The sequence below is a fragment of the Parambassis ranga genome, chromosome 10 (genome assembly GCF_900634625.1).
Source record: "Parambassis ranga chromosome 10, fParRan2.1, whole genome shotgun sequence".
NCBI lineage: Eukaryota > Metazoa > Chordata > Actinopteri > Ambassidae > Parambassis > Parambassis ranga.
The window spans coordinates 850,984-862,607 of NC_041031.1; the positions used below are offsets into that span (position 1 = coordinate 850,984).

At 45.2% G+C, this 11,624-nt stretch overlaps 1 protein-coding gene across 1 annotated transcript; it reads left to right on the forward strand.

Moving 5' to 3' along the window:
* The first annotated feature begins 8,069 nt into the window (after window positions 1–8,069).
* Window positions 8,070–11,476, forward strand: dnd1 (DND microRNA-mediated repression inhibitor 1). Its single transcript, XM_028416881.1, has 5 exons — window positions 8,070–8,172; window positions 9,049–9,154; window positions 9,799–10,124; window positions 10,212–10,344; window positions 10,929–11,476. Exons 1-5 carry the CDS (start codon window positions 8,152–8,154, stop codon window positions 11,474–11,476), a joined length of 1,134 nt encoding a protein of 377 aa, XP_028272682.1. The 5' UTR covers window positions 8,070–8,151.
* Window positions 11,477–11,624: the final 148 nt, after the last annotated feature.

The following is an 11,624-nucleotide window of genomic DNA, read 5'->3' on the forward strand; positions in this document are numbered from 1 at the left end:
AGAGAGAGGGCCGATTTGTACACTTGGTATTGCTAATGTAAAACATGTAATAGAGAAACAAGTATAAGGGAGCCCCTCCCTAGCTAGATGAAAGAAGGAAATATTTCAAAAAGGGTTCCCACACTTTTGAAAACTTTTCTTTGGAGTTACAAACAAAGTAATGTATTTTTTCCAAGTCTAAACAGAACATAATCTCTATCAACCACTGAGGGCATCCCTCCACCTCGGCAGTATTGATGTCTGGACAAGAGAGAGGCAAAATACATAGTTCTGTGTTTCACTGGGGTCAGGCACACATCATGCTTGTAGTGCCGAAAAGTGCAATCAGAGGGTTGAGTTCCATGTCCAAGCTGACAATTAAGGATAACGTGTGGAAGACTTTCCTCCAGTGTTTCTCCAAGCTACAAAACATATGAATAAGTGAAGCCTCCTCTCGCTTACATTTATCGCAACAGGGATCTACACCTGGGTAATAACAAGACAGTTCTGATTTGGATATATGGGTCCCGTGTACGACTTTGAATTGCAGCAAGCAGTGTCGAGCACAAGGAGAAGTTGAGTTAACCAACTTAAAAATTGTGTCCCACATGCCATCAGACAAGGTGAGATTCAGATCTTGTTCCCATGCACTTTTAATGCTATTGAGTGGTGCCTGCCTTATACCCAGCAGTTTATTATAGATAATGGAGATCATAGATAATGACCCATGATGGTCGTAGATTGAGAAGTGCATCAGCAATGCTCACATCTGGCGTCTGAGGGAACTTTGGTATCTGACAGCAAAGGAAATGTCTTATTTGTAGGTATCTGCAAACATGAACCTCAGGAGACATTTTTTAGACAGTTGCTCAAACGATACAAAACCAGTATCTGTGAAGAGATCTCTGAAGCGCCAACACCCAACCTCCGCCATTCCTGAAATGTTGGGTCCAGTAAAGAGGCGTGGAAGAGGCAAAGACCGAGGAAACCAAAGTGTCTCCTGAACTGAACCCACACCTTCAACACGTGCCTGACGACTAGATTGTCTATACATTGATTTGGTGGGAGAGGGAGGGGGGAACCAACCAGTGCTGGAATAGAAAAGTTTTTAGCAGAGCCCACGAAGGGCACCTGCAGGCAGTGTGTCACTCTTAGCTTGGCTTTTACTTACTGCTGATTCTTCTGTGCTGCTCCTCTGCTCATATAAAATCCAACATTAAGGTATGATGTCCACAAAAAGATCTCTTTTGCCACCCAAATAAACAGGGGGCTCTGGAAGAAGGCTGCAACATGTGAATTTAAAGATACTAAGCATTTTATATTCATCAAGTTTTTATGAATGAACACCTGTTCCAGCTGTTAGATAACACACTGACACAGTGAAGTAGACATTGAACATAGTGTAATGGAAATGCAAGCAAGTACAAATACCTCAAAAGACATGTAAGTGTTCTAAGACTGGAGGACTTTAATACACTGGAGATCTCTCCAACACATAAACAGAATCTTAACACTCACGTCACTAACACCAATCACCTGAAGAGGTGCTACAAGCAAGTGTTTTATCATAGTATTTACAGCCCCTTCATGGCCGCCTGCATGTGTTGATGCTCTCCAGAGCACATTTACCTCCTTCTCTATCTGCTGCGACTGCTAATGAATAAAAGGCTCCAGCATGAAAACTACTCAACAGGACCAGGAGGTAACTGTCAGGGTGTAAAAGCACAATTTAAAATCTGCGCCTATGTTTGCTTTACTTAACATATTCAGTGCGGCATTTTAACGTTCAGAATGTCTCACAACTCTTCATTTTAAATTCAAAAACAATAAGAAACTAGGTGACACCGGTGATAATTACACAGTGTTTCTGATCTACATGCAGAAATGAAAGCTGATTATTCATGAAGATCTTTTATAGGTCTAACACTTTCCTTCCTTCCTTCAAGCACATTGAAATGTGCAAACAATGCGTGTTTAAACACCAAATGGTCTTGCCTGAATTTTTTGCTGAACTCTAATCTGAGACCTGGAGTTAACACCCATAAATGGAAAGGGTAGAGATCCTTTGCAGCACGTGCTACCTAAACTCCTGGTTAATCTAAATACAGGCAAAGAGATGGGCATGAGTGGAGCTGACGTGGGCAGGGAGTTACAGAAGATGTAAAGATATTTAGTTCTGCCATAAGGGTGCCATAAGGGTTTGTGAAGGTGAGTGGACACAATTGCAGGGAGCAGAGCAGTTTTAAACAACAAGAGCCTTTATTCCACGCCAGGAGGGCAAAAAACTAAAAATACAACAAAGGATCACATGTAGCGTGGCAAAAAACTCAGTAAGGCAAACAATGTTCTTAGCATAGATTCTAGAGCTCAAAGCTCAAAGTTCAAAACATAGCGAGGCATAGTCACCAGGAGATTCTCTCTGTCAAGGCTGGCAGCGCACGGACACATTCCCAAAGCCACCAGACGAACTAGCACCGAGTGCAGGGAGGACAGGGATCAGGTTAGACAACTAGACTCAGGTAATCACTGGGAGGAGGAGGGAGAACACAAGGAGGGGGAAGTCAAGACGCCTGAAACGAGAGGAGAGTCAGTGAAGCAACAAAACAAATACCAAAATAAAACAGGAAGTAACACGAGCAAAACTAAGCACCAACCAAATACAAAACAAAAGCCCTGACACATAGAGGTCTATGTGGATTTTGGAGCCCTAGGGGGTGCAGGGGGAACTGGGTAATACCAGCTTTTCTTTCTTTTTGAATAGAACAGATTAGAGTAGAATATACTTTATTACTTCGTTTTCTGTTGTCAACAACAATAACAGTAATGATTTTAGCCACACTTTCATATGTACTATCTAACCAACAGAACCTTTCATCCCCTCATCCTAACTCTAAAATCCTGAGCTGAACCCTGCATACCTCCTAAAGTGAGAAGGGCCCAAAAATGTTTTCCAGCTGGTTCTCACAAGGACAGTAAAACAGGAACACACACATACACAAACTGCCAAGCAGACGGTTGTCACTGAATAAAACATTTGAGACATGAGTAAACGGACTTTTTTACCAGCTGAAGCCTGGCTGTGGGAGCCGTGTGAGCCTTGATGTGCAGATGTGACGGGGAGTTGAATGAACAGTGGGGAGCTGGTCCTCAGTGCAGGCACACAGGTAGCATGGCATGTCTCACCGCACGTGGACAGAAGACAGACGGGCGACCTGCACGCCATCCTTCGAGGTTACAGTCCTACGTGATTGATGGTCATTAAATGAATAGCTTGTGTTCTAATCTAATCATAGACATTGATCAAAATATGGCGTGTTTGTAGGCGATGTTATAGTTATGGGTAAAGCACAGGTGGCTAACATCTCCTTCTCCATCTGAGAGACTCTGACCCCCATTGTTCACCTCTCCTCTTCTTTTAGAGAGAAGTGGGGCTGTAAATAAAAACTTCCTGTTTGAGGGAAACTGATCAAATAAGAGGCTTCAGATATTGTAATCCCATTGTCTCTCGGTCAGATCCACCTTGAACTGTCCTTTAACACATGCCCCTGGTTTTCACTTGCATTTTATGTGAACGTTAATGTTACAGTGTCATCCCCACATCAGACTCATGTTGACTCATATGGTCACCACTGGTAGCCATAGCAACATGTTGAATCTCCTTTACTGTGCCACTATATGTAATGTGGCCAGAAGCTATTTTATTCAAATAGCCATTTAAATAAACAGCTAAATATGTCATTAACCCAACCTTCCATACCAACCTTCACACTGTTAGCTATAACTATAAAGGTCTGCTGTCATGCTGTGGCCTGCACTTTATTAGGAACACCTGCCCACAGTCCAAGTGCTGCCATGAACTCTACTTTTACACATTACATATTCATTTACTACTAGAAAACTAGTGGTGCATATACCATTCTATATACATGAAGGTGTCTTAATTAAACTCTTAGTAAGCACGTGTAATCAACAGTAAGTGATTTGCAATATCTTTCACAGCTGTATGTGCCAGAACAGGGAAGGAGCTGGATGTGTGAAAGAGCCAGATGTTACACATGGGTCAGATCAAAGAGCAGCCACGACAGTCAGAACGTGTCCTGCTGTAACGTCAAGTGAAAGTTTTACTCGAACACACCGTTACACAGAAACAGCAGACAAGATCATTTTAATTTTTTCTGTCTTGCAGAAGAAATAGTGTGGATGTGGCATAATGTTGAAGAGCCTATAGCTTTTTAAAAAGAGCAGCTTTACAAATTCCAAAATGATCTGCTCTCTACTATTATCCTCCAGGAACAGCAGATCGCCATGTATTGGTCAGGGTGACACACAGCACAGCCATGTAGCTCACATCAGCACATCAGTACCCCGTATACTACTACACTGCTTTTTGTGTAAAAACATGATACAAAATCACCAGTCCTTGGTGAGCTGATCATCAGCAGGTGTACAGACCTCTATAAGAACATTCAGGTGTGTGTTAGCACAATGACCAGAGAGAAAGACATGAACAATGGTGTTAGAGCAGCAGCTGGTGCTGCATCAATCTGAAAGACTTATAAAACCATTTCACACTATTTGGAGTTCAACGGTCTACAGAGAGAAAGATTATTCACGAGTGGAGACATTCAAGACAGCTGTCAGTCTGCACAGGAGTGGACGTCCCAGCTGATTCACTCCAAGATCAGACCGTGCAATGATCAGAGGAACACAACAAACCAAGAGCTACAGGTCAGAGAGAGAAAGGGGGAGGGAGAGCGAGAGGGAGAGACAGAGGGAGAGAGGTAGAGGGAGAGTGAGAGAGAGAGGGGGAGAGAGAGAGAGAGAGAGAGAGAGAGGGGAGAGTGAGAGAGAGAGAGAGGGAGACAGAGACAGAGAGAGAGGGAGAGAGAGAGAGGGAGAGAGAAAGAGAGGGGGGGGAGGGAGACAGAGACAGAGAGAGAGAGAGAGGGGGGGAGAGAGAGAGAGAGAGGGAGAGAGAAAGAGAGAGGGGGGGAGGGAGACAGAGACAGAGACAGACAGAGGGCTGCTGTGCCATGTGCGTAAATGCGCACAGCCTCTCTGCACAGTTGGGCTCAGGACGTCGCTGTGAGTTATACAGTGGCTTCACACCTTTGTAAAGGAGACACAATTGAACTTCCCTGTGTGATCAGAGGAACACAACAAACCAAGAGCTACAGGTCAGAGCCTGCAGACCTCACTGAGCATGCTCAGTGTTAACGTGACAGCACAGTCACAGTTTGTTTGAAGGGTTACCAGGAGACAGACTCTTCTGTCTAAAGGGTCAGTTTTGGATCAAACAACAGAACAATGATCCAAAGCACAGCAGCTAATCTACTTCAGGATGAGTGAAAAATGAAAGAATCAAGGTTTTGGGATGGACTAGTCAAAGTCCAGACCTCAACCCAACTAAAATACTGTTGTGGCTGTGCATAAGTGAATGCCTCAAAACCTCAATGAACTAAAGCAATGAAGAAGAAAGGACCAAACCTCTTCCACAATGAGACTGATAAAGTCATACAGGAAACCGTTACTTCAAGAAGGAAATGTTTTTGATGCTTGGATTTCTAATTCTCTTCTCAGCATATTGGATTGTGAGCTTGACTGACATCTCTCTCTTTTTTCCGCTGTCTCTCGGAGGAGTGTTTGCAAGCCAGACTAGACCAAGACACACACACACACACACTCACAGTCAGAGAGGACAGAGACGGCCTGTGTAACTAAAACAAATAGCTCAGCTGAAAATCAAAGTGAGCGGTGTGGCAGCGGTTTGCCATGAGCTGCTGTATAATCAGCGTTTTCTCTCTGAAAATAATGTTTGCGTCGCTGACAAAGCAGCAGCAGGTCTGCATCGGTGGATGTTCACCTTCACTTTATACCTTTGGTTCCCACAGCTCTTCATCCACATGCATGCCTAACAGTTGGCAGCATGCTCTTTCCTCATTCTTTCTGATGACAATGGAACAGTGCAGCACTGCTTCTGCAGCAGCTCCTCACACATGGGTCCGGCTTCCACTCATATGTTTCTTAATGAAATCTCAGACAGTGCAATCATCTCTTTTATAGCCTGACCCGCTGTGTACATGTCCGTCAGCTGTTTAGAGGAGCCCAAGGGAAATGTATTGACATTCGATGATAATTCAAATAAATGTATCGAATATTGTAAATAAGTGTCATTTTCCCTGATTTATAAGTTTCCTTTTACACTTAGGACGTGTGCTGTATTATTGTGCCCTTCCAGACAGTGTTTAAAAACTTTGATATAGACTTATTATTATATTATTATTATTATAAATAAACCCACATCTAAATCAGACTGCAGTTTCATTCGGTCTGGACAGCTGGAAATCATTCACTTTCAGTGTTGTCCTGATGTGCCGGTTCCTCACACGCAAGGCAAAACAGACGTGATCCAACACTGACATCTAGGAGAAGTATTCAGTCATTAGAGGATGATTTAAAAACACAGTATCGCAATGAGCAGTATGCACAGTTTAATAGCTCACAGTGTACCGACTCATAAATAGACTGGATAAATAAGAAGAAAGGGGTGTTGTTAGAAATGTAAGGATATGCTTAAAGGTAGGGAGGAGATTTTAAAACTCAGTGAGAGTCAGATTTTGAAAGTAAACACACGCCCCTTTCTCTCGGAGCTCACCCTGAAGCCACGCCTCCCAACCAGTCTGTGACTTCGGCCATCATGCACGTACCTCTCTGGTGCACAGAGCAGGAAGAGAGTGTTTACTAACACATTGTGTTAAGATGGCTCACACACTGATTGTGTATAATATGTTAAAATGACACAATTTCTGTGTTGAAATGGGCAACACTTCTGTTGTGTTGAAGTCAACACAAGATGTGTTGTCCCTGATCACACTCGGCCCATGTGTTAAAATTCTGCACGTGTCATTTTTGGCACATGTGTTTTTGCAGTGTACATGTTAAAACATTTAGAATGCTGATACAGGCCTCATGTAATACCCCACTGCAGGGAAACCACACATGTTGCAACAGTGACATCCACTGGTTGTCTTCATTTATTACATGTACCTGCTGATTTAAAATCAGAATTAGAATTGTTTCGCATCTTGTCTTGCTATTGTTCCATGCTGTAACATCCCCTAAAGAATGAAAATACAACCATAACATTTGCATTCTGACACTGTTCAGGACATAAAGGTGATTATACGTAATGTGGTTCATGTAGCCTCTCTAGTCCAATCACAGGACAGTAAAATGCTGGCGCTCATTCTGTGGTTCGGCGCTGAGTGAAGCACTAGCAATACAAGGAAGAAGCAATTGTTGGAGGAGTGCTGCAATCTGAGAGAGAGGGGGGGGAGACAGAGAGAGAGAGAGAGAGAGAGAGAGAGGAGAGAAAAAGAGGGGGGAGGGAGGGAGGGAGAGAAAGAGAGACAGAGAGACAGGGGGGAGGGAGGGAGGGAGAGAGAGGGGGGAGAGGGGGAGGGAGAAAGGGGGAGGGAGAGCGAGAGACAGAGAGAGAGAGGTAGAGGGAGAGTGAGAGAGAGAGGGGGAGAGAGAGAGAGACAGAGAGAGAGAGAGAGGGAGACAGAGACAGAGAGAGAGGGAGAGAGAGAGAGGGAGAGAGAGAGAGGGGGAGAGAGAGAGGGAGAGAGACAGAGAGAGGGGGGAGGGAGACAGAGACAGACAGAGGGCTGCTGTGCCATGTGCGTAAATGCGCACAGCCTCTCTGCACAGTTGGGCTCAGGACGTCGCTGTGAGTTATACAGTGGCTTCACACCTTTGTAAAGGAGACACAATTGAACTTCCCTGCGTGTTGTGTAAGTAACACAACACACACATTTCTATACAAACGGTCAGCGCACTATGGGGCGCAGCCGCTTTGAGTTCAACTTCACTTTACCTAGCACGCAGGAACGTACCAAACATGGTGCATTATGGGTGTTGAAGTCCCACTGTAACATGTTGTCACTTTCCTACAATTGACCCTAGAGAATAACGACTTTTACAGCGAACTCTACACAGCTGAGCTCGTGTCACTTTAACTTTGTGCAACGTTAGAATGGCTGAACCTGCAGTGGATGCTGGGCTTTGTGTGTCCGTCTGTGGCTCCATCCATGTGTCCATGTGTGGGAGGGGCGGCTCCAAGTGCGCTCAAGGCCTACCGAGTGTAGAGAGCAGCTTCGGTGGAGGACGATGGAAGACAACCAGAGCCAGGTGAGCCAGTGTTTGTTTTAACTGACAACAACGGAACACAAAGTCAACAGCCAGCACCACGCTCACAGGTCACTGCTGTAAAACGCGTTGTTACTTTGCTGCACTCTGGGAGCGTGTTACAGGTTCTTTCCTGCCCACCTGGCGCTCATTAGGCAGCATTAACCCACTGAAGCCCTTCATTTAGTCCAACATGCTTCAAATACCTTTTTCTTTCCTCTCAAGTGTTGGTATGTATCTAAGTAGGTGCCTGTTTGATAAGAATGACCTCCTGACAGTGTATAGTGGAGAAGGTCTACCTATGCTTGGACCGCCATGTTGTTCGCTTCATAGCTGTAACTTGGGCACAACCAACACATTTAAATAAATCTGTCTATACCTGTGGAAATGAAAGTACACTGCTCAAAAACATGAAAAGGAACACTTGTGTCCAGGAACAAAGACACAGTGGAAGCAGCCTGTCAGGTCAGGATCAACACTGAATCACCTTCAGCTGCTGCGCTCCTGCTCAGCAAGCGTTGGAGCATGTCTCTGAAGACGAGGACCGCTTCCTATTGGTCAGGGTGGAGTCCCTTATTGTAGGTGTCCATGTCCTGAAGTTCAGGACTTTTTAAAAACGTCAGCTTGCAGGTTTGCTGTCATGTAGTTTCCAGTGTTTGCTTCCCTGTCACTGATGTATAATCGTCACATTGCCATGCATGGGCCGTCGGTGGTTACTCATGGGAACAACCTGTATTTTAGAAATATCATATTGCATAATGTTGTGATTGGTCAACCAGAATGGAGTAATGAACACAGCTGTGCCAACCTCTGAGCCCATTATAAGAAGGCTACTGTATATTTAGTTTCAGTCTACACACTGCACTCCTCTCACCTCAGGTGCTGAACCTTGAGCGGCTGCAGGCCCTGGAGACCTGGCTGAAGACAACCAACACAAAGCTGACCCAAGTTAACGGCCAGAGGAAGTACGGAGGACCACCTGAGGGTGAGGCTCAGCTCCAGCACACCACACTACACTGATGTGTGATGTTTGGAGAAGATTAGTTTTGTTGTGAATTGTTTTCTAGGAAGGGGTTACTCTATTATATACATATTCAAATGCCCCAAAATACAGGAGACATAAAAGTAAAAAGGATAAATGCATATGTCTGTGTGCTGAGCAGGCTCGTGTGCACCCCCTGAGCTGAGCTGAAGCTCTGCTACATGTGCTACAGGGGTACTAATTCACCAGTTCTCCACACTGTGATCCACCTCTGGCAACACATGTAGCAGTGACACAGACAGACAGATGTTACTGATTCACAGAAAGAAATGGTTTTATCACAGCAGCAAAGAACACAACAGGAAGGAACTACTCAAAATATAATAAAGCAAAAACTAAGACATTAGTTCAAGCAGTTTCTGGCAGGTCATGCAAATGATAGTGCTACTATGGAACCAGTTTCCAATCTGGGTCTGAGAAGCAGACACCACCTCCACCTTTAAGACCAGACTTAAAACCTTTCTGTGTAGTAAGATGTATAGTTATCCTCAGAGTGTGAGGGCCCATATAGTTGCAGTCACTGACATACAGCCACAGGTAGACCCCTGACAAATGCCAGCCCTCTCTCCTCTCCATATCCTGTGTAGTTTGGGATGGCCCCACCCCAGGAGCCCACTGTGAGGTCTTCATCAGCCAGATCCCACGGGACGCCTATGAGGACCTGCTTATCCCTCTGTTCAGCTCGGTGGGGCCGCTTTGGGAGTTCAGGCTCATGATGAACTTCAGCGGCCAGAACCGGGGCTTTGCCTACGCAAAATATGGCTCGTTTGTCACAGCTAACGAGGCCATTCACCTGCTCAATGGCTATATGCTGGAGCCCGGCTACCACCTCAGTGTCCATCGCAGTACGGAGAAGAGGCATCTCTGTGTTGGAGGCCTACCAACTTCCACCAGGCAAGATGATCTGCTGCAGGTACGGGACACGTTCGTCTTGGCTAGATGAGAAGATGACAAACATGTATTCACTGACATCAGTATATCCATAAATGTTTGCTGCCAGGTGCTGCGCTTGGTGGCAGAAGGGGTGGAGAGAGTGTCCCTGAAGACCGGACCTGGCATCGAGGGGGTGTCTGCTATAGTTGCCTTCTCATCCCATCATGCTGCGTCTATGGCCAAGAAGGTGCTGGTGGAAGGTAGGAGAGCTACTTCTTGTTTTTGAGTGGAACCCTACAGATGTATTGATGTAATCTGCCAATACTGTCAGACATGTCTGTACATGTTTCCAGGGCAAAGGGTTGCAGGAACAGATACACGAGTGATTAGGTTGAATTGGTTTGCCCCAAAATGTTGGTCAGGCTCAGTGGTATGGACTTAGAAATACAACTGAACATTAGCTGCTGTCCATTTGGGCATTGCACAGGAAATTGCCCATAATCCACAGCAATGCGGTGATGTTGAGGGTTGCATCTTGCCAGGCTGCATGTGTTAAAGCTGCTATAGCTCTGATGCTAATCTCGCCACCATGACGCACGCTACATCTATACATTTTTAAAATCAGTAGTTTTAACACCCGTCTCATATTATGATTCATTCTCTTGTCCAGCAGACATTTGGAGATGTTTTTTTTACAGAAAAAAAATCGAGTATCATCGTTTGCTATGGGATTGTAAAGAGAAGTTACACTAATTTAACTAAAAGTGCATCAGAATGAAAACTCCTACCTTTAAGACATTCTTTGTATTATAAAGATAAAAGTTTTCTGCCTTCCTCTGTCAAGCATTCAGGAAGCGATTTGCAGTGAACATCTCCATCAAGTGGCAGTCAGGAGAGAAGCTGAACCCTGACAAGCCACTGCTGACTGATAAAACTCCCAAGCGCCTGCTGCCATCTCCGCCAAAGCCAATGAACTCGAAGCCCTCAGTCCCGCCTCCACGCCTGGCCTTCCGTCCCTCCACTCCTCCAGGGTTTTGTAGAGCAGTAGGTGGACCTACTGCCACCCAGCACCCTACACCAGGCTGCTCTCCCTCCTCCTCATCTTGCCAGGAGCATGCAGAGCTCGCAGCATCACCAGTGATATTCCTCCAGAAGCTGTGTGAGGTGACTGGGGTTGGCCAGCCACTGTATGAGATTTACTACAGTCACACCGGGCCAGATGGATTCCTCTTCTTCACCTATAAGGTACATATTCCTGGGGTCACTGTGGCACACAGCGGTCTGGTCATGGTCTTGCCAGGACCCAGTGCCAGCAGCACAATGGAGGAGGCTCGGAAGGCTGCAGCCAAGCACGTCCTGCTGAGGATTTACAACAACCAGCTGACTCCCTGAACAGCTCATCCTTCTGCAGCAGTCTGTCTGCTTATGTTATGTTATTCAAAGACATTTGCTCTTATATGTAGTTTGTTGATTTTGCATGTGTTGCATGAGTACCAGCATGTTTGTCTTGTTTGGAGTGTGTTTTATGCATGTTTTAAGT

Bases quoted from the DNA above. Each gene is read 5' to 3' on its own strand.
- dnd1 (XM_028416881.1), top strand. From the start codon at position 8,152: ATGGAAGACAACCAGAGCCAG. The intron at 8,173-9,048 runs GTGAGCCAGTGT...CTCTCACCTCAG, and splicing joins TGGAAGACAACCAGAGCCAG to GTGCTGAACCTTGAGCGGCT. The intron at 10,125-10,211 runs GTACGGGACACG...GTTTGCTGCCAG, and splicing joins GGCAAGATGATCTGCTGCAG to GTGCTGCGCTTGGTGGCAGA.